Source organism: Archocentrus centrarchus (genome assembly GCF_007364275.1).
Source record: "Archocentrus centrarchus isolate MPI-CPG fArcCen1 chromosome 18 unlocalized genomic scaffold, fArcCen1 scaffold_23_ctg1, whole genome shotgun sequence".
NCBI classification, from domain to species: domain Eukaryota; kingdom Metazoa; phylum Chordata; class Actinopteri; order Cichliformes; family Cichlidae; genus Archocentrus; species Archocentrus centrarchus.
The window spans coordinates 5,819,184-5,846,217 of NW_022060145.1; the positions used below are offsets into that span (position 1 = coordinate 5,819,184).

The window sequence follows — 27,034 nt, forward strand, 5'->3', positions numbered from 1 at the left end:
GCATGAGTTTTTGTGGGGTAGTTTCTCCCCCCTCACACACACACTTCAACAACTTTTACAACCCCATTTTATAACATTGTTCATAGCTGTGGCCCTTACATGCATTCAGGTAGTTACTGACAACTGTAGAGATCAGCTTGGAAGGACATTTCCCTTCTTTTATGTGATGATCCAGGGCAAAGGGTGGATTGTTTTTCTTTCCGCTGCACTAATCCAGGTTGCTGCGGAGGCTTAGCCAGTTAGTTCCCAGATTTGACAGTGCAAATGAACTCACTAATGACATACACACATGCACAGAACAGCAAACCTCCTGTGTGAGCAAGACATTGTGATTGCCATTCGGTGCCTGACTTGTCAAAGTCTCTGTTGGTCAGAATGTTAGATCCAGCTGTGCAAGTCAACAGTTCTCACTCTACACAAGAAGCCAGCTTGGCTCATAGACCCTCTGTGAACTTGCATGCCCCAGTTATCTGGATGACGCAAGTGAATCAGGGCAGATCCACCACTTGTGTCTCATTAATATCAGGCACACCCAGCTGTTGTCATAATGCTGCTGTGTACAAGGCCTTTTATGCTTCCATTTTCTCCCACTTCTTCAGTAACTCAAATAACAGCTTTCTGTCCCTCTCATTTGCTCAGAGTTTAAATGTTCAAGAGTCAAAATTATTTATTCTTATTCTTATTATTCATTGGTACATTTTCAGGGTGGAAACAGTTAAAATAGGTAGAAAAACTTATACATGATGTTAAACATGACTACAAATGTGAATAAAGAATACATTTAGATCAGCATTCCTGAGATAATAACAGGTTTTGAGTAATGACAGTTTAAATATACAGAAACCAGAACCTGAAAACATCACAGCTTACGGTGCCAAATTCACTCTACAGTTTATTAAAGTTTTTTTTCATCAGATGGAAAACATCTTATTACTGTTAGATTTAATAAGCTCCTGAGCCAAGAAAATGTGACCACTAAATATGACTTTTAAAAGGGTTTTGTCATTATAAATGGGCCATTAATATTTCTGTTGATGATAGAAATGGAAGGGAGTACAGAGGGTGTTTGTTTCCACAGAGGCGAAAGATGAGCTCAGTTTTCAGAGTAGCCTGTAAGTTAGACTTCAACCTGTAGACTGTACATAAAAGATGAACATGGGCACCATGTAGTCACCCACTGGACTGTTGTAAATCACACTCAGGTTTAGTATTACAGATGTTGTCTTGTTATTGTTACTTTGTTTTGTTTTTTTGTTTTTGAGGCAGAAGTGGCGATAATTGCATCAAAGGGTGAATTATTCATTTGTTTTAAGCTAATGCCATTTAGTTTCATTAGCAAGGTGCATCCATCCTCTGTACAGATGTGTTACACAGACACCTGTATACTAACTAACATACAAATACTGCACACCTCAAAACATTAAAGGAACACTTTTTAATCAGAGTACAACATTAAGTCAGTTAAACTTCTGGGATGTTGATCTGGTCAGTTAAGTAGCAGAGGGGGTTGTTAATCAGTTTCAGCTGCTTTAGTGTTAATGAAATTAACAACAGGTGCACCAGAGGAGCAACAATGAGACAACCCCCAGCATAGGAATGGTTTTACATGTGGAGGCCACTGACATTTTTTCCTCCTCGTCTTTTCTGACTGTTTTTTCACTAGTTTGGCTAGGGTCAGTGTCACTACTGGTAGCATGAGACGATACCTGGACCCTACAGATGTTGATCTCAAGGACATGGATGAGATTCCAGGATACAGGAAGTTACTCTAGGAGAGCTGGACAGGGCAGTAGACCATCCTTAACCCATCAGCAGGAAGTATCTGCACTTTTGTGCACAGAGGAACAGAATGAGCACTGTCAAAGCTACAAAATGACCTTATGCAGGCCATTGTTGTGAATGTCTCTGACCAAAAAATCAGAAACAGACTTCATGAGGGTGGTGACCTGAGGGCCTGATGTCCTCTAATGGGTCCTGTGCTCACTGCCGGACACCGTGGAGCTCGATTGGCATTTGCTATAGAATACCAGAATTGGCTGGTCCACCACTGGCACCCTGTGCTTTTCACAGATGACCGGAGAAAGGGTCTGGAGAAGTCATGGAGAACATTATGCTGCCTGTAACATCATATAGCACGACCGGTTTGCTGGTGGGTCAGTGATGGTCTGGGGAGGCACATCTATGGAGGGACGTACAGACCTCTACAGGCTAGGCAACGGCACCCTGACTGCCATTAGGTATTGGGATAAAATCCTTGGGCCCATTGTCAGACCCTACGCTGGTGTAGTGGGTTCTGGATTCCTCCTGGTGGACGACAATGACTTTATGTGGTGAGAGTATGCAGGCAGTTCCTGGAGGATGAAGGAAACGATACCATTGACTGGCCCCCACGTTTGTCTGACCTAAATCCAGTAGAGCACCTTTGGGACATTATGTTTCAGTCCATCCGACGCTGCCAGTTTGCACCTCTGACTGTCCAGGAGCTCAGTGATGGCCCTTTTTTACATTACCCTATGAGCCTTAGAAATCTTGACTTCTCCTAAATATTGACATCGTGGCCTGCATATTGTCTTGGTTTGTCTCAGCTGTTTTGTGAGGTGAGGCTTCTTATTTAGTTTTTTAGCTCATCTGGCTGAAGGACCAATGAGCTTTTGCCATGGTGAGGCACCCGCTGTCTAACCTGTGAATTGTGATGAATCGTGAGTTGGATGAGCTACTATGTCACTGAAGTTCTGGTTAGTTGGATGCATTTGGACAATACGAAGAAGAAACTAACTAAGCTAAGATGTTCACAGAAAGCTGCTAGGTCCTACTCAACGTGTAACAAGGCAAGCACCTAATTTTACTTCCAAAGAAGAGATGGTGTACTCGGGGGTTTTTGTTTCACCACAGTACAAGTGTATGATTCCTCACATGCTTGTCAGTAATTAGTTGACTTGTCCTTCAGTTTTCTTCTTGTTTTGTTTTGACAAAGGAGTTATAGTTGTTATTCCTGAGAGTTTTAACGCATTTACTGTGTATGTAAATCTCATAGTAGCTGCCACCTATAATAGTCTCAGAAGTTATTAACACAGAAACTGATACAAAGAAATGAAACTCTTTTTCCTTCATAATCGCTATATCTGAAAATGCTGCCTTCACTCACAACACACTATACCAGCCCTACAGGTCTTTACTTCTCTGTCCTTTCCATGACCCATAATTCCCTTCTTCCTGCCCACCTAACTCTTAAAGATTAACAGAGTGCTCACTACCTGTCCACCTGCTAGAGGCATCACATTTACAGGCATCAGGGTAATCTCAAGGGTCCAGTTGGTTTTCTAATCCTTGGAAACAGAAATGGAGAACCCAGCCAAGGTCAGACTGTTCAATTTCCAGGGAGATCTGTTATTGGAACTTCCTTTGTTCAGTCTGGGAGGCCATCTGTACCAATACCACTATTTAATGTGCCAAATGCGACTTATGTGGATATTGTTTTTCTCAGTGTTACTAAGATGTTACATGATTTCACCTTGATTAAGTCTGACCAACTTTTTTTTTTTTTCAGAGAAAAAAGACAAAAAAAAAAAAAAAGGCTGGGCTGTGCACTGATTTGTAGCGGTGAAGGTTTTTGTAGAGTTCATGCCCTCATTCCTAAGCATGCAGGCGTGTTTGGTAGCGGCACAAGATTACCATAAAGCTATGCTCGAGGCTTTCATTGGCTTCATCTTCCCAGTCCTGACTTGAGATATACCCTCAGGATCTATCAGTGTCACCTGGATATCTGTAGCCAAAGTGAAACCCGCAGAATCTGATGCCATCTCTGTTACACGCACCAACAACAATGGAAGGGCGGCTTGGACCACATTTTGAAGGTTTTGGTTGCAGAAGCAATTTTGGAGCTATCAGATTGAAACTCAAGATGCCAGAGCAAGTCAATTCTGTCAGGAATTTCTAGGATGGGTGTGCTTCTATTGAAAGCTACTTTCTAAATGTAAGGAGAAGAAAAAAAAAAGATACCCTTTCATGGCCGGACATCTTCTATCGAAGATGCCACTATAGGGTTGTAGAGTCTCAAATGTCTCCAGTATTTAAAGAGCTCTAAGGTTGTCCATAACAAAAGCCACTGAGGTATTTAGGTGGCCTGAATATCTTTGATAAGGAGCATTGTATTATATTTCCATAAGTAGATGAGTTGTCAGGTTGGGTTGTAATACTATTCCTTTCATTTTACAGGGCTTCTTATCTGTTCTACCACTATGCTCAGTCCAAAACTCAATAGACCCTCTGATTTTCAGTTTTTACCATCTGGCGGCTACAACTCCCAGATGCGCATTCATACTGGACTTTATTAGCTCGAGATTTCCGCTTCTGAGTAAATGTAGGTAACACATGCTAAACTAAATGATTCATGCGATATCCCCCTGTCTTCATGTGTGTTAGCTCTGTAAGTTGAGCATGATGTATCTCTCAGAAATAGGACTGAAGGTGCACAGTGTGGCGAAGCACGCGTGTCATACCTGTTTCTTCTGACCTTGATTCAGTGCCTCGAGAAGCAGCTTCCCACCATTTGGCTGCTCTTGCATTTCATGACACCAGAGGTTTGCCCTTCACTTTGAAAAAAAATATAACTTTTCTTACAGAAACTGAAGCCACAGCCAGCTAGTTCTAAGAGACAGCTCCCACATCTTGTAGGCTGAAACTAACCGCTCTTCTCCAGCAAGCCTGTCAGGTCTGTCCTATTTAGACTGGTTCTGATGCCTTTGGGGAAGGCAACAGTACCGTAATACCACCTGAGCAGTCTCAGTCTGTACTAAAATTTTAAAAGAAAGGCATCAGTCATGTTTTTTTTAGTGCATTTGATAGTGATATAGAATTTGATTGCACAAGAAGAGTGAATTATATCCAGTCATTGCTGTCTCCCATCAAACACAGTTAATTAGTGCTCAGTGGAAAACACTTAAAGTATGAGGTATGTTGTATAGCATGATGGAACAGAAAAATTCCTCCTATGTGTCCTGATGATTGCAAAGAGGAGAAGAGCTTGTCTGTGTGCCCCATAATTGCAATGTGAGAAAAATTCAAATTTCTTATCTAAAACGAGTTTTTGTCCTCTCTGAGTTTGGCTAACGCTTTTCTGAAAGGGAAAGACTGAGGAGAGGTGGGCTTGTTCTTTATAACTGTGCCCGGCAGTGCCAAACCCTACTCCCTGCAGAGATGACCCTGGGCACACGCTCCAGCTGTGCAAACACAGCCGCGTTGCTGAGCACACATTTATATTCTGGCTGAGCCAAATCCAATTATTTGCCTTGCCTTGAACCTCCTTTTCTTCTTTCATTTCAGTAGTGCATATTCAGCTGCCTTCCGTAGTGCACACAGGCTGAACTGCCAGGCTGAGCGAGGCTGACAAATGTGCTACTGTGGGTACTTTTTCGCTATATTTCTCTCATGTGTACATACCCCTGATTGTCGGTTTAATTTCTCAGCCTTTTCCTCATTTCTCTCCCCAAACTTCTGGCGTGACAGTAGGTATCCATTTCGTTTGAAGGAGCACCACCAAAGTCAACAGGGAGGGGATGTGAGCCGCTCGATCATCAGTCAGTTGACACTGACGGAGGCCAAAAAAAAAATGTTTATGTCAGGAGAGCCCACCCCATGCGAACATCTAAACACACAGTTATGTTACCTCAAGTGACCTTTGGTGCTTCAGGTTGACCAACTCCCTAAAGGACTCACAGTTTATGAGTATTACTTATCCCAAACAGCAATGATTCAAGCATAGCAACTGGAAATAAGCAGACCTTTACTGGACTGTATGGGGGTGTTTCTGCTCCACCAGCTGAGCCAAAACCCTTATGTTTGATTGTATAAAACTAATTCCTGCTTCTTCTCAAATGATGGTGAGGTGATGCTATCTTTTTGCCTGGGACTTACAACTTTAGCTTCAGTCTTTTATGTGTGGGCCCACCCATTTCACCCTACAAGGAATTATAAGCTTTCCTTTGTCTCTGGCTGACCTAAAAAACAGTTTCAAAATGCACTATCATGATGTATACCAAATAGAAAATAAAAGAATAAGACTTAATATAATATATAATAAATAAGACTCAGAATGTTAATTATGTCTGCACCTTGTAACCCAAACTATCATTTTCAATGTGCTGCCAAGTGGTACAGTGCGCAGACAAAAGCCTGCTCCCTGCCTCTGTTCAGGAGAACAAAAGCAGTAGGAGAAGAAAAGTGGGGGCTATCATGTTGCCATCAGCCTGACAAGCGGAGTTCATGCCGCAGACGTGAGCTGACATCGCAGCTCTTTATGGCTGTGACCTTGACTCTCAGCCAAACTCAATCTCTTTTTCTCTTAAATGTCAGATAGAGCGTATTAACACAAGGATCTGATTCCAGCTACAAAGACAAATACAAAACACACGTATTTTTATGAAAAAGTGTCCCCACTGTGTCCTGTGTGCAGCAATACATTTTGTATGCCGTGTAAAAGTCGCACAGCTGTAATTGTGCATTCAAGGCCAAGTGCTCAGAATCAGTCAAAGGCACAGGCTCAGTTGTGTACACAGAGGAACAGCACTTCCTTCAGGAACGCTGAGCAATTCTCCCCACGTATTTGAAGACTGTCCTTTCAAGTGCGCCGTTGTTGGAACAAGTCAAGTGTTGTCGTAACTGACAATAGTTTGTTTGGGAAAGAATTTCTTCAATAGCTTGGGGTGTGATCAGTACAGTAAAACCCTGATGACTGAATCTTTCCATTTCTGATGAACCAGCATGACCTTCTTTATATAAATTAACTGACCATGGTATACAGCAGGAGGAGCTCCTTTTGGCTCCGCTGTTGCTTTGGACCCAAATGATTTTCCGGAGATAATGGAGTGCATGTCAGGCAGGGCCCACAGGGAGCCCTAATGCATAAACAAACATACGGTGTGGTGTCTCTCCCTGTTGCCGGGCCTATAAGGGAGGGACCTGCCATGCTTCAAACACAATGAAGAAACTCAAGTTCCTGGAATTTGCACACATGCGTGCAGAAAAACGGAGAAAAACATAACAAAACTGTACGATTGCAACACAAACACTATAGCAAACCTGGAACTCCCTATAGGATATTACTATAAACAAAGACTTCATAACTTATATGGACAGTACGACGTAATGAAACATAAAGTTAGATAAACAGGGGCCCCATGGTGGGCTCACACATGATGTCAGATAAATCTCCAGTGGCATGTTTAAGAGTTCAAATGGCGCCTCCGATCTGTCTCTTTAATACAGAGGGAATGTGGAGGATGAAATGTGCCAACTCACTCCCTCACCCACCCATCTACCATGCGCTCCCCTTGCTTCAAACGCCACTTTGGCTGCGCCCCAGATGTCAGGGACGTCATTCATCAAACCGCTCCCTCTTGTCAGCAATTACACAAGTATGACAAGGATATTTAAATTATTTTTCTTGACATGGTATCATTGTCACAAGTCTCTGCAATTATCCTCCATTACTGGCATCAGCTACCAAGCCTTAATGCACTCATTTTTTTTTGCCATCTTTCTGAAATATATTTTCAAAAGTGACATCTACGTACAGTAATGTTGATGCTTTTGGCAGGTGAACCAGATCATCAGTCTTCTGTGGACAACATCCTTTGTTTTGTTGCATCAAGCTGACTGCATCATGGCAGACCAGTGGGGGACACATTGTTGTAATAATGCCCCATGGTGACTGTCAGATTCAGAGGACCTTAAACAAATCACTGGCCTTCCTCAGTGTTATGGTCTGTCAGCGATGTTGAGTCAAGTTGGGGTGTCTGGGAGAATGTGCCAGACAGATTCAAGTTATAGATTTGTGTTCAGTGCAGCATAAAAAAAAACATGACTGGAAAACTAAAATTTATAAATGGAGTTTTGTGTACTCAATAACTGTTGCTCTAATAACCTCTCTGAGTCCAGACACTGTCCAAGATTGACAGTGTACAACTGCTCTGTTGTAGAGGCCTGCCTGTTCTCCTAGTAACAGAGGGCCTTGCCTTTATAACTGAATGCACATTTACCAAGTTATCTTCTGATTCTCTTTATTGTTCTTTTCCCCCCTTTCAACATACAGTGCTGTGCAAAAAGTATTTACTCCCTCCTAATTTATTAGTTTTTTGCATATCTGTCACACTTACATGTTTCAGATCATCAAACAAATTTTAATATTAGATAAAAATATCCCTAGTAAATACAAAATGCTGTTTTTAAATCATTTAATTTATTAAGGGAAAAAAAGCTGTCCAAACCCACCTGGCCCGATGTGACAAAGTAATTGGGGCTTCAACTTTTTCACACAGGGCCAGGTGGGTTTGGATAGCCTTTTCCCTTAATAAATAAAATCATCATTGAATTGAAAAAAGAACTGCATGCCAGGCACTGCTCATCAATAATACCATCCCCATAACGAAGCATGGTGGTGGTAGCATCATGCTGTGGGGGATATCTCTTAAGAGCAGAGACAGTGAGATTGGTCAGAAATCAGAATTAATCCAGCCAAATAAAGAGTGGTCCTTTAACTGACTCTAGAGAGCAGAGACTGAGGTGGCGGGTCAGCTGCCAGTACAACAGTGAACGAAAGCGCACAACCAAGACAGCACTGGAGTGACACGAGGACAAGCATCCATGTGTAACCCAGCCAAAGCTCAGTCTCGGGCCTCACGATCTGACATGATGATCTTATGAAGATACGTGAATATGGCAGGTCACAGATGCTTCCCGTCCAATGATGAAGGAGATTTTGCCAGAAAGAATGGGATGAATTTCCCAAATCCAGGTTTGCAAAGACTTTAGTGACTTACCCAAGGAAGTTTAAATCTGTAATGGCTGCCAAATGAGTCCTACAGTGTATTGAAATCCTTTTGTAAAAGTCAGATTTCTGCTTTTGATTTTTAATAGATTTACAGTAAATTCTAAAAGCATGCTTTCGCTTTGTCTTCATTGCTTGGTTCAAGGCCACTCGAAGGGAAAATAAAAGCCAATTTTATTCATTCAAAATTAAATTTACCACTCCATGCATTGTATAAAAAGTAAAGAAAAGGTCTAAAAAATCTCTGAAGACACTGCACATATGCAAACACAGTTGGACCAATGGTTACACTGTTCTGTAAATTTAATGTTCTCATTAAAAAGATCAGTGTCTAAGATAAATCACTGTAAGATTAATGAGAAATACAGACAATGCAATAAACTCAGTGATAGGTTTATGAGTCTAAGTGCTGTGCTCGTACAAGCCTCTAGGCTGTTATTTGATGAACTTGGGGCTAATATCTATACTGTAAATATGTGGCTCAATCTGTAACTTACCTTTTTCATCAGGTGATAAATAATAACAGGACATAGCCACTATCGTGCACACAGTGTAAAGAAAAATCAACTGAAATTAAGCTCAGGTCTGTGTAACTGGCAGAAACCTTGGCGTGCTGGTAAACATCCAAAATTCTTTCCATTTTGTGCCCGATGTGCAGCTGGCTTCCAATAATGCAGAACACAATTGAAGAATGGAGTATAGATTAGGGAGCAGATTGCTGGATACTTAAAGATGCCACGCTACAGGCAGGGCCCATTTCATTATTTGCCTCGCTGCCAGCCAGATGAGGTCAGGGCTCGAGAACGCCACTGAATATGGAAATTAAGATTGTTGGATGGTCAGGCCACTCCGCAAATGAGGGGCTTAATTTGGGAGAAGGAATGCACCAGTAATTCGATGGTAACCGCAGACGGCTTTCACAGCACACGTTGATGTCGGTGAAAACAGTTTGGGAAACTCTGCGGAACAAATTTGTTGGCCTCTGCTGTGGTATGAGACTGCAAAGGTCTCGCAATTCTTCACAGATCGCAGTTTCTCCCTCACTCTGATTTCACTGGTGAAGAAGTGTTACTTTGCTGAAAACCCCCAAGGTTTCAGTTATTTGGCCACAATTCACACTCACAGCGTTGCCAGGTTTGTTCTTTGTCTATTTCAAAGAAAACAGTGATTAGTGGATTGGTCTTCTGGGAGGTCTGGCGTGGGCTGCTTGCGTGCTTGATCAATGTGTGGGCCGTTGCCGCTGAGAATTCTGCAGCAGCTGATGTTATATTAAATAATAGATGAAATAGGAGGAATTGACTGATTTTTGACCAGTACTACTTGACTTTCGGTCCCCCAAAAACCCAAATCTGATCCGTTTTGCACCACAATGTCCAGAAGAAAAATGTAATTGAACAGACATTTTTATGTCATATTGCAGTCTGGTCTAATGGGAAAACATAAGCTAGAACCAAAAATAATATCTATTTATACATGTGCTTTGATACGAATTAATAAATATGGGGTACAGTTTTCAATTTTTGTACCCAGGAACATGAATTATTAGATTATATTTCGGGAGAGTATTTCGAAAACTGCTGTTTGACAGTGCTGCATGTTGACAGTGGGATTTGTATGTTTTTTTTTTTTTTTTTAAATGGTTTTGATACAGTAAGATGATCGATTGGAGCCGGGTCAATTTTGATACTTAACTCTAACCCAGCTGCTGCACAATATTCAAACAGGTCTATCAGCTATTAATTAAAAAAAAACAATAAGAAGTATATTATATGTGGCCCTTAAGTCATTTTCTCTATGAGCAGCTCAAGACTAAAACCTGAATGGAAAGTTCAGAGAATTTCTAGTGCACTGTTACAAAAACCCATATAAACTATTATCATCAATCATCTTGTGACAATCACCTTCAAGTGTGAAATTACCCTGGTGTTTTGAATCGGTTGTGCAGTAGCACAGTGAACTCGTTGGCCTGCTGTGTGTGAAACATCGTGCTGTAATTGTGCCACCCAGCTGTCTATTTTAATCCCTCTATGAACTGATATGATGAAGGGGGACAGATGTTTTTGTGTGTGTGTGTGTGTGTGTGTGTGTGTGTGTGTGTGTGTGTGTGTGTGTGTGTGTGTGTGTGTGCACGTTGAATGAAACTATAATTCGCAATCCACCACTTAGTTATGGCTCTCTCAAACGCACCACTGCACCATCCATCTCTGTAGCTGCTTTGGTCATGGCAGGCAGCCCTGCGTTCACACACTCGCGATCTTACACGGCTTCATTACTGATAGAAGTTAGAGTTACTTAACACCACTGGACAGATCCACAGATGGGCTAATGAATCGATCAGACTAATGAAAAGCTGTGAAAGAGAGCCGTCACACAGCTGCTGCATGTCTGATGGTTGGACTGCTGCCAGTGTTATATTGATGTGATAGTAAACAGTATTCACTCTCTCACACTGCAGTAGGGATGGTTTTCAGTGATAAATGTATATGAAGCGTACATATGCTTTCTATCAGGTGCATTTATCAGACAGAATGCAATATACAGTGCACCAAACAGGCCAGAGGTGCATGCTCTTTAAGATTAGATAAGGATGTCCTTCAGTCTCACCCCCAGATGGTTTCTTTAGGCCCCTTATCCCTGACCATATTTTGTCAAATTATTAATATTTAGCTATTCCTTTTGGTGGGAAACTACATGATAGATTTGGCAAATCTGCTTTTGATCCTAAGGCCAGTGAAGCAGCAGAGCAGAAGACAGATGATTTCGGTAAACTATCTCCTCCTGTGAAAATGTGACTCGGTCATGATTTGTCCACCCTTGCTTGCTTGAGTTTCACACTCTTACATAACCCTCACATCTGTGTTTCACGATGGAATCAACTATAACAAAGAGCCAAGGCCATCCATCATGGGCAGAGGCTTAGAAAAACAAGTGACTTTTTTGTCTTTAAGTGGGTGTGATGGAAGATGCAAACTGGGTGGATGTCTTGAAGCAGAGCTGTGATGTCAAAGCTGAGCCCAGCTGAGGCCTCTCCTTTTTCTTTCAATCGTCGGAGGGCCAGCATGACCCGAAAGAGTAACGTCCCTTTACTGCTCAATGCATTATTAGGCAAATTGAAAACTTCTGTAGTCAGAGACACTGTTACCAGTGGATGTGTATAATTTGTAATATCTGAAACTTTGGAAGCAAAGTTCTTTTGAAATTGAGAAAATGGTGAATACTCAGTCAAAATGGACAACTGGCATATTTTTAACTGTCCATGTACTCTAAATGCATAATATGCTAGTTAGGCCTCAGTCACACAGTTTGGCCTCAGTCACACAGGAACTTTGTCAACCACCAGTAGCTAGTGAAACATGTGTTCTGTGACTGGTTGCTGAGTGGTTGCTGAAGGTTGCTGCCTGCTGCCAGGTGAAACCTCACAAAGAGGTTGCTCCACTAAAACCTTCATTGTGATTGCTTTGGTTGCCAGCAGATTGCAGCGGCTGCCAGTAGGTTGCATGGGAGACACAGACTTGGCTGCAAACACTTGCCAACTACTCACTAAGCAGTAGTGAAACTGTAAAAGTGTGATGCAACCCAGAAATGGGGAATGTTTGCCTTCAAAATAAAAGTTGTACCTTACCACAGCACATTTCAAAAGGCACACATTTTATTTTGAAGGTAAACGTGCCCCATTTCTGGGTTGCATCACACTTTTACAGTTTCACTACTGAATAGTTGGCAAATGTTTGCAGGTAAGTCAATGCAATTTACTGGCAACCTCCTAGTGACCAAAGCAAGGAGACCAAATTGCAAGGATTGTCAACAGGTCTCAAAGCCTGTGTGACTGAGGCCTTAGTTAGCCAAACTTTATATTTCGATTTCAAATAATTTAATAGAAATCCTGTAAAGTGCTTTTAAAATCTAATTTTATTTTAATGAACTAATAGGGTTGATGTGTTAATTGAAGACATGCTTAAGGGTGAATAATAAATCCAGGTCCCTGGCTCAAGGACTCGGCTGAAGCACAAGTTGTGCACGCTCTCGCTGGCGAGTTACTGAGGTGCATGTTTTTAAATTTTAAGTAATGAACGAACTTGTATGTCTTGGTCTAATGCCCTCCCCTTCATCTCTGTGCCAGATGTGTGCAGATGTGGTCTTCCCTTCAGTACTTTGTCATTCTCCGCTCACTAGCGTGGTGGGAACCCATGTAGCTCTGTTATCTTTTCCTGCAGCTGGTATATTCTGTAAGACCTGCAGGGTCAAGAGTGTCGGAGTCTCCTCAGACTCTTGTTATTGTACATGACTGTTTCTTTCACTAGGCCTGCTTTAAATTTGTTTTGACACAAGATACAGACCCACAGGTCACAATTTGGAGCTGTATTAATTAGGTTTTTGACCCACATTAATCTGATAGCCACACACGTTTTAATTATTATTGCCTTATGACAGATAACTTGCACATTACATGTAGCTTTCTTATTTATTATGCATACAGAAATATTGACTTTCCAGCTTAAAAAACATGTGTATGCACTGAAATAAATGGGAATGAATACCTTAATACAGTAGGTGTTAACACAGCACTGCTATTTGCTCAGAAATCAGCGGGTTGATTTATTTTATCTGCCTCCTGTATCTGTTTTTAACAGCTCGTATTTTCCTTCTGTCTTGTTTTTCCTCTAAAGTTATTCCCCAGATTGCTCAGGTTTCTCCAAGCAACTTGGGTGTTTTACATGCACAGAAGTGGTGCTATCCACTTCTCCAAGGAGGTCTTTAAACAGTAAATCAGAATGACATCTTATGCACAGCTGCTTTGCTGGTGTGCTTTTACCAGCTCAATGGGGACCACAGAGGATCTTTGTAACTTTCTGTATCAGCACCTTGAATTTTTCTCAGAGATCCCACTGACTTTGTGTGCGGCTGTAACTGAGGGAGAGTCCTGCAAAGTCATCTGTACAATACCAGTGGTATTTTATGGTTCAGTATGTTCAGCTGCTGATGGTGTCACAGTGCTCCACGCTGTTCTTTGAGCTGTCAGACCTCTTGGAGGGCTTTATTAAAAACCTCCACATTAAATATAAGAGTGGTCATTACCTGAGCAGGGAAACCACACGATGTCTGGTACAGAGATTAATGTTAGCCGTGAAGCTATTTTTGCATTGAGATGTCTCCATGCTGGCTAATGGGATACAAAAGCCCCTGGACTGAATTTCACAGCTCAATCTGTACTGAATGTACTGCGAGCCAAGGGCTGGAGGCACTGAGTTGTCCCACCACATAATTAGCTCCCCACTAAAGCTGAAACTCCACAATGAACCCTCATGTCCTCGCACATGGCCGGCAGGTGGACTAACCTGTCTGCTTAGAAGGAAATTTGCTACTTGCTAATGTTGCACACTTAGATGGGTCAAGCGCTCAGGTTGCAGTCAGCTCGTGGTCAGCTCGAGAGTGACGAGCTGTGATTTATTGTAAAGGCACAGCCGGTGTGATCATTACAGTATTTGGTCTCTGTTTGTATTGCAGGCAGATATTTTGTGGTCAGAAGGGATATTTTTTTTTTTTTTTGTAAAAGCCACTGGATAGTTTCAGGAAAATGGCTGGTGACAACTGGAATAAAATGATCGATGATGACCCCTTTGGATGAGTTATTCCGTTGCCTCGTGCACAGAAGCCACGGGACACAGTTAAGGAAAGGATAGTAGATCACTCATGTGTCAGGGGCTGCCCCTGTGAGCATCTTTTTAGTCTCTAAACCACAGCGCAGAATGTAGAATGATGTAGCCTAACAGATTTAGTTAACAAAGGTGGACTGAGTTTATTTTGATGCATCTTTATTTGGGCAAAACGGCTAATGGGAATAGTAGGCTAATACCATAGTAACTTAACAGTTGTACTTTATATGTAAAAAGAAATGCATATTTAAAATGATGATTAAGCACTTTCAGTCAGCTCTGAGCCAGCAGGCAGCTGGGAGCAAACCCTGATGTTTTTTCCCCAATTTAAACTATCCTAAACACCTTTTTAGCTTTTTTTTTTTTTTTTTTTTTTAATTGTCTCCGGCCTCATCACAAATAAATGCACAATTCAGATAATTAATGAAACCATTAACAAATTTACTTATTTAATATGGTCGCAAAAACTGTCATACATATTTACAAGGCCTTAAATAGTCCATCCATGTTATAAATGCAAGGCTTTCTGTATTATATTTCCAGTTTATGACCAGCAGTTTCACAGGCTATATTAATGATAGATGGTGACAGTTAGGTGTTGATGTCTTGCTTCCTGTCAGATGATCAAGCGAACGCCTAAAATGAGAAAAATTGACGCACCGTCACTCTGCATGTCCAAGTGTGTAGCTTTATGTTCTGCGTTTTGCTGTTACAGTCGGCTTTTTGCAGGTTTATGTACAGCCACGAGTCATTTTACTTGGTATGTCAACTGGTTTACATCATATCCTTGCCTATGAAGCACGATTTGCTTGCGGTTTCATTAATGATGGTGGGTCCTGTTGAATGTTTAGTTTTATTCTACCTTAGCAAAATTTAAAAAGTCCCACCAAAATGTTCTCTAATCTCAATAAAAGCTGAAAGAATGTATTTTACTTTATAAATAGTTTATAAACCGTTTATAAACCCGACTAACACGTTCTCCCTGTGATATAAGTCTGTTCGTTTTTCCATCCCTTATCTTCTTAATGTGCAGCCAAGCACGCACAAAGGCCATCAGTGGAGAGTAAAAAATATTTTGAGCTCTGCTTCCTCACACTTGAATTTTTTGGGGGCTTCTTCACTATAGCTGCCCAAGCACTGGGAGGGTGTGACATTCAGGTGAAATGGTTGATTCCACTGCCATAACTTTTCTTTTTTTTTTTTTCTTTTTTTTTTTTTTTTTAGCCTGTCATGTCTGGCATCTTTCACAATCGGAATGATGATCCGAATGCACTGATGTACCAAACATATTTGCTTTGACAAGAACAGCTCTATATGTTTCCTATAGGCTCTTCTTGTTAATGTTTGCAATTTTATTTTTATTTATTTATCTTTTATTTAGTTATTCATGCCAAGTCTGACAGGCAACAAGGAAGGGGCAAGAACAAGAGGTGGGGGGGAGAAAGGGGGGGGGGGGGGGGAGAAAAGGAAGAAAGGAGATAGAAAAAAAATAAAAAAAATAAATAAATAAAAAAAAAATAAAAGGGGTTGATATACTCACACACACACACACACACACACACACATCCATACACACACCCATATGCACCTACATATACACACACACACAAACACACACACACAAGTTTATTGTTTGTAGTAATGTGTGTGTATGCGCCTTTGTCATGCAATGTATTCGATAATGAGGGCGAGAAACTGCAACCATGCCCCCCGCGATCCAGAGGTAGATAGGGAAGGACCCAGGGGACCCAGGCCATCCACAGCACAGGAGCTCAGAAGACTTGGGGCCACACATCCCGATGGCAACCGCGTACACTCCCCACTGCCATAACTTTTCACGAGCAGAAGTAAACCTGTCACACTGGAGCGTTGTCTTGCTTGTGTCTTGTGTTTGAACAGGACTGCACAACCTGACATACAGTGAAAGGGGTAAAGAAACTGTGCTCCTATAAGCCAGGTGTTTGGTGTTCAAAGGTTTGTGCTTTATTGAGGATAGTGATGCCTCCAACACCCTTTCTCAACTTAACAAGATCTCTATAAGGGTTTAGGTCCAGTAGAATTGCTTGATGGTTTCTGACATCAGTGAGCCCCGTTGCATTATTTTAACTACAGTATATATGGGTGTGATGCAGCATATGATTCTATGGCATGAAAAATGTTTTGTCTTTCCCTCCCTCTACATATAAAACAGTTATTGCAAAATAGATTATCTTTTTTGGACCAGTATGTAGGATGCAGAATCACCAGTTTGCATTGGAGCAATTTGGAGCATCAGCCTAGACAATGTGTACAGTAACTGGAGGCAGTGTTAAAAAAAAAAAAATTGTGAGACTTTCAGGAAACAGGAAAGTTTTGCTACCATGCCACATGATAATCACTGCAAAATTTCTTTTCACATTGATGCGATTTTATGAATATTACACAGAAATACACTCACTGTTCACTTTATTACTGTATGTACACCAGGCTGGAGCCCCTTTTACCTTCAGAACTGCCTTAATTCCTCGTGGCATAGACTGATATGATAGCATCATGCAATTGCTGCAGATTTCCAATGTACATCCATGATGTGAATCTCCCCCCTCCACCACATCTCAAAGGTGCTTCACTGGATTGAGATCTGGTGACTGTAGAGGCCATTTGAGTACAGTGAACTCACTCCTGCTCAAGAAACCAGTTTGAGATTATTTGAATTTTGTGACATAATGTGTTAACCTGCTGGAAGGGTACACTGTGGTCATCAAGGGATGGACACGGTCAGCAACAATACTCAAGTAAGCTGCTGTGTTTAAGCAGTCCTCTATTGGTACTCAGGGAACCAAAGTGTGCCAAGAAAATATCCCCCACACTCTTACACCACCAGCAACAGTCTGAACTGTTGATACAAGACAGGATGGATCCATGCATTCATGTTGCTTACACCAAATTACGAGTGTGGCAGCAGAAATCGAGATTCATCAGAACAAGTAGCATTTTTTCAGACTTCTGTTGTTGAATTTCAATGAGCAAGTGTGATTTGTAGCCTCAGTTTCCCGATCTTAGCAGACAGGGAGTGACACCAGGTGTGGTCTTCTGCTTCTGCTGGTCTTCAAGGTTTGTCATGTTATGCATTCAGAGATGCTCTTCTGCATACTTTGGTTGGTATGCAGTGGTTATTTGAATTACTGTTACCATCCTATCTGCTCAAAGCAGTCTGGCCAGTCTCCTCTGACCTCAACAAAGGTCATCAACAAAGGATTTTCACCTGCAGAACTGCTGGATATTTTCTCATTTTTAGAACATTCTTTGTAAAACCTTGAGATGGCTGTGTGGGGAAAAATCCCCGCAGATCAGCAGTTTCTTGATTGGCCAGTTAGGCACTTGTATTAGTGAGCAGTATATGTCTTCCAGCGAGCTTAATGTTGCATAATATTACTGACTTAACCAGAATATTTGCAGAGTTAGCTAATGTTACTTCTGGGTGGATTTACACCTATACTCTAACATTATGTAACAGCAATGTTAGCTAGAAAGTGGTTGAAGTTTAGCTGTTGTTTAATGGTAGCTAATGGGTTAGCAAAAATGTTTCATCTTGAAATACTGCCCAGCGATAACTCTGTTTTCACTAGCTGCTGTCTCTTCAGGTGCTGATTAACCAAGAGAGTTAATCAGCACCTGTGACAAATTTCTACACATTTACTCGGCTCACCACCTGGAACGCAGCAGTACGACATTATTCTTTCATTAACAACATTTGAGCTTCCCTTGAGTGCGATCCTCAGAGGCAAATAGCTGCTGTGCGAATGTGTTGAATTCTGTTTACATTTTTAACTAATCTCATCCTGCTTTATGTTCTATATTATCCTGTTTCAACAGGAAATACATCTGATTCTAAGTAAAACAGGCTGCTTCGAGAAGTGCCCGCGCGTCACTAGGAAGGTGCCGTGCATCATTAGGAGACATTAAACCGTGGGAGACACAGACCCTGCACGTAAAGGGATGTGATGACAGTGCCAGGAAAAATTTTTCATCTATCAGTGGTCGATTATTTTTTTTTTCGCTCCCTCTCTCCCGAGGCTTCTCATTCCTCGTGCTGTTCCAGATGAGAAGTGGTGGGAGTTGAAGATTGCAGCAAGTTGAGCTCCTTGCCCCGCTTCTCTGCTTGTTCTTGGGACAGGCTGCACTTGGGAGACAGACACTGGTAAATCAAGTTGAGTGAAATCTGGCAGAGAAACTGGGGAGATGGTACAACTTCAAAGTCTGCCTGAGGAAAAATATTAGATAACTAAATAATCCATCAGAAATGAGAGAATGCGCTGAAAGTAGTGCTTCAGTTTTATTTTGTTTTCTCGCCGAGCTTTGTCAGGAGCTGCTGCATTGATGGTTTCCTGTGTGAATGGCTGAAGTGAAAATTATAACCAGAAAGGTTTTTTTTTTTTTTTTTTTTTAAACTCTTACAGTAGATTAAAAGATGTCTTGTTGCCTGAGGTCTCACACTCAGCATTTATGACTCTTACCTTTATCAGTTCTGAAATCCTGAGGGGTCAACGTGTGTGGGGGCCAGGGATGGATATGGTAAAAATACTCAGATGAGGAAATAGGGCATGCTTTTTCTTTGCACTTGAAAGAAGAGCAGAGAAGGGGAGGAAAAGAAGGCCGCAATGTTTCCTCCTCCACGATGTGTTAAATGAAAGCTCACATAAACCCCAGTGAAAGTGGATTAGCAAAAATATCTTTTCCTCTTAGGTTTTACTCAGACAGGAGCCAGTCTTTAAAAAAGGAGGGGGGGGTATCCTTATCTAAACATTGGAAGGAATCTTATTAATCAAAGGCAGCAGCGCATGAAACAGAAGTCTAGGTTTTGGTCTAGTGTAGCATGGCAAAAGTCACTAGTTTTTCACGGTTTCCACCCAAACAGTGGAAGCTGGCACCACGTTATAGGAAAGCTCAATTATAATATCAGGTTGGATGTTATTACTGTTGATTATGTGCTTTTGAAGACCCGACTTGCCCCCGAGTTCACTTCCTCTCCTCTTCCTAGGTTGAGACGTGCTCTTTGAAATCTAACTCGCCCTGGAGGTTAATGAATCACCATCCTGGCTCCCTGTTTTGCTTTCACCCTTGCTCTTTGTGACATTGACACACACACACACACGCACACACCACATTTGAACCCAAATGCAGATTTGGATATTCGGGTGCCAATTGGAGTTGCTTCCAAATACGCACGGCCTTTCAAACTCTTAAGTGTGCGTTTTCTTAACCTCTCTCATGTACATTTGAAATAAACCGAAACACTTGCACATGCAAAAGCTCTGACACGCTCATTAATTCCCATATTTGGCAGACACGGAGCGACATTAGCGTCCATTTGGTGTCGTGTTTCTGGCTACCTGGTGAGCGTAAGCCACCTTTTAGCTCTGTTTTTGTCTTCATTTACTTATTTGGAAAACATCCAAAAAACGTCGATTAAAAAATGAATGTAGCCACCCTGACGTCACCCACTGATATGCTGCAGTTGGGATAAACCAGAATGCTGTTTTGAAGTCATAAGCAGGGTATTTTTGGCTATCGCCATCTTGGGGGTGGGGGGATCAAACTGAAAAACAGAGAACACTGTACACTCATACGGTTAGCTCTTACCAATCACAAGATAGCAGCACCTCAAATCATGCTCTGCTTTATCATCCATTATTCCCTAAATGGGGCCATAAATAGCAAAAATGAATGGCCCCCTGGTGGCCATTAAAAAGAGTGCAGGTTTAAGGTACTGTGACATTTCAAACTTGGAGGTATGCACTCCTTTATATACAGCCTATGGAAATTTTTAGCTCTCAAGCTGCTGATATTTTATCTCTTTTGTGTTTTTTTAGCATACAGCAGGTGCATCTTGGCTTTTTCACAGAAATAAAATTAAAGCAGCTGCCTGTATGGCAAAGACTTTCAGAGACATAAAATTTATCATTATATCATATAAAAATATTTTGTTTGAGTGAGCATTTATAAAATTAGGCATGATCCTCTACTCCCTTTCATTGCATGTTAGGGAAACTCCGCTCTTTGGGTTTCTTTTTGAAATATCAAATCCAGTTCCTAATTTTTTTAGCCTAGTGTGGATATTCAAGATACTTAACAGAGGCACATAATAACCAGCCTTGTATTTGGGAAACAAGTTTCAAAGATCCCCTTTTGAAGTAAGGAAGAGTGTAGTGCCGTGAAGCGCATTCCAGTTTTTTAAAGGAAAAGGTTTCCAAGTGACAAGGAAAATAAGATAACGGGGGATCTCTTTAAGAAAGCACAACTGTTGCGTTCTCAGCTGGGCCTTCGTTTTGCTTGGACGAGGACATGGTCGTTTTCAGTGTGGGTGAGCTGAGACACACATCAGTAAAGCTTCTTAATGTTTGCATGTTTGACTTACTGTGTGTTTGCTCCCCGCCCCCCCCGTGTGCGGTTGTGCAACATTTCCTTTTCAGCATCGGTGGCAGACAGGACACAACATCAGTCATATCAGCAGAGATCTTGTGTTGTATTCAGCCACCCAGAAGTTTTGGAGGTTCCCATATCAGTTATTTAGTTGCAAATGTTAAAATGCACCCTGTGATAGATTAGCAAACTGTCCAGGGTGCGCCCTGATTCTCACCCTATGGTAGCTGGGGTAGGTTGTAGCCCCCGCAACCCTGAAATGGATAAGTGGAAGAAAATGGATGGATGGATGGATGGATGTTAAAATATGCTGAATTCACTTGTGTAGACATAACAGATCTAAGATATTCAAACTGTTGAGACACTGTTGTAAATTTCCAGCAGTGTGTTTTCCCACTTTCTAACAAGTGAGTCTTCCCACTCATTTGTCTCCTTCTGGATTTGCAGACTCCCACATGCAACCACTTTGGAATAATTATAAACAGTCTAAAGTAAAATGTTTATTTTTGTTCATCTTCAGACACGTATAAACCAAAGTGTTACACTTGGCCCAACAGCTGCCGACATCTTCAGCTCCATAACCAACAAAACTGAGCCTGTGCGTTATGGTCTCTGTCATCCAAGGAGGCTCTTGCCCACACTGTGACTTATGAGCTGTCACAGAAATCCCCCACAGTCTAAGTGACTACAGCTAAGCAGTGCTGAGTGTGGGGCTTTACACCAGATTTGATTTGTCTTATTTGAGAGCGCATTCTGCGGCTCTTTCCCACACAGAGCTAGTGTAAGTTTTGCAGCAGTTGCTTAGCAGCATTTTTTTTCACCTCAGCAAAAGAATTCTGCAACCCCCCACATGGAGCCTCAAGTACCCCGAACCCACATGCACAGCTCTGCATCGTGCTGCCTTAGCACAGACCCGGGAGGCAGGCAGTTGACCCGGGTTATTACAGGCTGTTTATGACCCAAGGTTAGCAGCTGAGGGCCCCCGCTCAGCGAATCGAGAATGCGGGCCCTGCTGTGCTGCTTAATGGGCCCTATCCAAGACACCCTTCACCCCCTCCACCAGTCTCCCCTGACTGAAGATGTGGGCTACTACATCTTGTGATATCAGATCTCTTGCACTGTGAATTCCTCCAGAGCCTGTAATGATTCCCATCATCAGCAGGGATATGTGGTCCAGAGAACAAACCAAAAGAAAAGAGAAACACAGGATGCTCAGCAAGAGCAGAAGTTTTACATAATTTTTTAAAATTGCCCATCATTAATTGCTCCAGAGTGGCAACATATCATTGCAAAGAGTATGGCTAGAACAACAAAACAACTTGTTGCATAGTTTGATGATAAAGAGAAACCTGCAGCTGCATCACATCACTGCACCATTTCATTTTCATGCTTTGCAAACGTGTTCAGAGACTCTTCTCCAAAGGCATTCATTAACACCTTGCGCCGCCTTCACACTTTTGCAATCATGTGTAATTGCAGTGTGACATGTGCACAATTATGTAAAAGTTACACAACTGCCAGCCAAGATTACAAATAGCTACAATTCTTAACATTTTGGGACGCAGCTGTTCTCATTCCTGCACCGGAAGGTGGAGTTGGGGCATGTGTCAGACGCTGCTGATTGAACAAGAAATTCTTTTAAAGCATACTTGCATCCATAAATCAAGCAACCGCAGTTCCCGGCAGTTGCCAGCAGTGCTGCCCCCTCTGTTAACAGTTGTCTGTCACAGATCTGTTGGTGTATTAACTCACAGGACTGCACCTTTGTTTTTCAGATAGCTGTGTGGGCCAACAATGGAGACGCAGTGTTCATCAGGGAGTTCACACTGATTCGGCGAGATCACCTTGCCGAAGAGCCTCTACATGATGCCAGCCAAAACCCAGAAGACCCGGTAAGTTTAAAAACCCTGCCCTGGCTATATAAACAAAACTTAATTCATTGTATTGCAGGTGAAAGCACCATGTGCCACACAAAGCAGGCGCGCGGTAGAGTTTTACAGTGGCTCGGAGGCCCACGGAATAACCAAGCAGCCTGTTCCAGATGACCCGAGGGGCTCTAGCTGGTCATTACTGAATTCCCGCATTCCTGCTTTTTAATTTCAAACATAAACTCCAAATATCCGATTCTCTTTCCCTTAGAACTCGCATTTAAATAAATCGAGATGTCAGATAAAACTAAAACAGCCAATAAATCTATCGCAGCGTGTTTACATAACACGCTGCACCAGAGGAGTGAAAAATCATCTGTGTTACACCTCAGTAATGAATGCAAGTGAATGATGATTGTGGGACCTTGGGAGAGGAGGTGTAATCTGACTGCAGGCTGACCTGGCTTGATGCAAAGCAGGGCAGCACACACAAACGCACTTAACACTTGTTGCGTGTTCGAGGGTGGGGCGCCCCTTTTTTGTATCACATTCCTCTCGCTCTGTCATCTCCTTTGATGAGACACCGATCCCTGCCTGTGGCAGTTTTTTTTTTTTCTTCCTCAGCTGATCTTTCTCCCAGATGTTTAATTTAATTGGTCAGGGAGGGAGGGGTCAAACTGCTGTTGTCACACATACTGATGTATAGCTCGCCTGTCTCATCATCCTTAGTGATGGGATTAGTTCTGGTATAATTTCAGAGCAATCTTTTAAAAGTGATTAAAGGATTTTGAACTACATTGCATCATCGCTAAGAGTTAGCTTAAGGTGAGTTTTAATGTTGCACTTTTGTACTTTCTGTGAGGATAGTTTGTAGGTGATGTGACTGTACTCCTTATGATCTCCGCAGTAAGATGCAAGTCCTTCACATGCAGCTTTCACGTGTCTCCACGCATCAGTAAATATCCATCTGACCTTAACATAATGAATATTCACCAGCCTTCAACGCATGTTCAACACTAATCAAACAGAGTGACATTTCTTTTGAAATAAAGGATCTGCTTGAACTCGCCATCGTGCTTTCGAGCAGGATCACGAGGGCTCACTTGACAACTCGCATGTGCTGGATAGCCTTACAGATCTGTGGTGGGCAAAGGTCGTTTTCAGTTTTATGATGTCCCTGAACGCACCTTCTTTGTGACGTTCATGTGAACTTTAGATACCTCCTGCCTTCGAATGATTTACATTTGTCACTATATTTGGTCTGTTTTTGCTCTTTTATAGGCCGGAGCCTTATTTAATGGAAAAAGGAGACTTTAAGGAGTCAAGAATTCAAAAACTGTGATACATGTTTATAGTGTAGTTAGAAACCGCAAACGGCTATCTTTGCAGCGTTTGGGTTTCATGCTGTAACCAAACAGCGGTGTGATTTATGATGCACTGACCTCGAGCAAATGTTTGAATTTGCACAAACCGCTTTTTAAATGATTTTCAAGCCAAACATCATACAAAGAGTATTTACGGAACCACTCCGGCATACTGTATTCATGCCATCCCAGCCTCAGTTGCTCTTTATAGGCATCATTAGAATGACTTTTGTTACATTCAACACACAGGTGCTTTTTTAGTGACAGGCTCGCATTTACTGTAGAATGGCTCAACTCTATGGGAAATGTGTTTCTGTCTCTTCTGGACCGGCATGATAGAAAGCTGCAACGCCATCTTTAAAATCTGATGACAGAACAGTAGAAATGAAGATGTCATGATGTAGGACTTTTATAGAACATTCAAGGCCAATTAACCTGTATGTAAAAAAGAATTTAACTGCATAGCAGAACAGAAATGGATGATTTCTTAAACTGAGTAGTGTTACAAAGACTGCGTTTTGCTATATTTATGATGCTAATATGTCTTCACATGAGGAGCCCACAGACTCCCAGGAGCCATACTTGTGATTCCTTTCAGCACTCAGCTGGTTTCAGTCTCTGTGTGCCTGTGGCGCTGTTCTATGTTGGATCTAGGTTCAATATTAAGCTTGACTCAATGCCAAGATAAATGCAGCTTAATTAGCAAGTGACCCGGGAGGCGGATGTCCTCTAAGATGTATTCCCTTTCTCTCGTTCAACTTTCATGATTATATGCCAGGGTTGCTTGGTGGGCAATAAGACTGACCTCCCCAGCACCCTTTACCCTATCTCCCAAGAGAGCCACAGATGAATTGTTCTCTCCAAAGGAAAGTGTTTTTCCTGGCAGTCTCAGCAGGAGCTGCTTCAATGGAATAGAGCTGTCTTGCACAGCTGAGGGCTAACATACCTTTGTTAATTAACCCATATTCATTATATAGCATGCATGCACTGTAGCGCTTCAGTAATGTCAGCATTCATAAACATATATTAAGGAAATTTATGGGATTGAGAAGTTCCTGATTCAAAGTGTGCAGGGGGTCTGGTGGTTGAAATGTTGGCTGCTTAGTCTGAGAAAGATTTTTTTTTTTTCTTTGCAATAAGATTGAATGAGTAAGAATGTGAAGATAAACAGAAAATCTGCTCATAAATCCAGCATTGCCTATTCACATTCTTTGTTTGGCCACGAATGTTTTTATTTTCCCCGCATGTTCGTTTGATCTGCTGACGTTTTAAGAACTGCAGCTCACTAAAAACCTTCAAAATATGTTTTAATATATCAAATTTTGAAAGATCTCGTCATCTACTGTCATATGATTAATAGATTGTCTGTGTGCAAAGGAAAAGCAAAAGCTCAATCGTGAAATGTTATGATCTTCTGGCCCTCGTGCAGGACTGCATTAAAGACAAAACCCTCCCAAAACCAATGAACACACCTTCCACATTAATAAGATAAGTAAATTAAAACTTAAGCATAGTTATAAAGTCAACAAGATGCAGAAATGCTGTCACACTTCTCTGGATCTAAGTTGTTATCAGGGTACGGTTAAAAAAACCAGCATTCGTGATGTGAAGGGGCTGCATTAACGCACATGAAGATGTGTATAATGCACATTTCTGAAGGCGTTATTGAGAGGCTGGAGCCTATTCACGCCGCCATAGGGCGAGAGGCGGGGTACACCCTGGACAGACTGCCAGTCTGTTGCAGGACTAACACAGAGAGAGAGACACAACCATTCACACTCACATTCAGACCTACACACTATTTAGAATAACCCCTTTGCACCGTCAGAGGAAGCCAGAGTACCCGTAGAGAACCCACACAGACACGGGGAGAACATACAAACTCCGCACAGATGGTGGATTTGAACCAGCAACCTTTTTCTTAGCAACAGTGCTAACCACGGTGCTGCCGTATAATTTGAAAAAAAATCAGCAAAGTATTTAATATGTTTTCTGTGCTGTTTGGGACACAATAACAGAGGGGAGGGAGGGAGAGAAGGAGAGAGACACCACACGGTTTTCTCTTCAGCCGCTATGTCTAGACACCAAATATGATCACCGTGTCAGCAGGCAACTTTAAAGTAGATCACTGAAAACTGATCCCTCAGTTAGTGTGTGTGTGCGCGCATGTGTTTGTGTGCAAATGTCACTATATAGTTTGTTTGTGTGTTAGTGAGGTTTAGTATATGTAAAGTTTATCTACATGAAAACATCTTTAACATGGTTAGAAGAAGCTAAACTGTGATATCAGAGCTAGCTGAATATACTGCATATGGCATATTAGCTCCTAACTCAGCTATCGTGGCTAACATGTCAGTCAGCACACCACTGAGTTATTTACCCTGCAAGCCATGTTTAACCATACACCTCTGTCTGTCTGTCTGTCTCACATCCACAGCCACTTTAGAGTCTTCAGTTTACCTAAAATGCATGTCTTTGGACTCTGGAAGGAAGCCAGAGTACCTGGAGGTAACCCTTGCAGACACAGGGATGAACCTGCAAACTCCACACAGAAAGGCCCAAACTGAACGGGAGATTTTGCACCTGTACCTGCCAAAAATATCCATACTGAAGGAAATTGAAGTGCACGGCACACACATACTGAAGGAGAACGGTAGTGCCTTACAAAAATTATACAAAGTACTTGGAACAACCTTTTCCACAGGAGATAATTTGAATTGTCATAACAAGAAAAGCACAGTGCAGCTGACCTGGTGTCCTGGTATTATGAATAATCACTTACAGGGACACTTAATGAAACTGAGTGAGCAGTCAGTTTCATCTCTGCTTTTGCTGTTCTGACAAATCATACTGTTCCTTTGCCTTCTAAACCATTTTGCTTGTACTGGGGGTCACCACGCACAGATTTTAAATGTTGGATGT

General features: G+C 41.8%; 1 protein-coding gene across 1 annotated transcript in view; it reads left to right on the forward strand.

The window, feature by feature from the left end:
• The window catches only part of LOC115775053 (ADAMTS-like protein 1), an 87,008-nt gene that overhangs the window by 14,065 nt on the left and 45,909 nt on the right, over nt 1–27,034 (forward strand). The window contains exon 2 of the mRNA XM_030722496.1: nt 22,656–22,772. Within this exon, the coding sequence (XP_030578356.1) occupies nt 22,656–22,772 (117 nt within the window). The remainder of the gene's footprint in view (nt 1–22,655; nt 22,773–27,034) is intronic.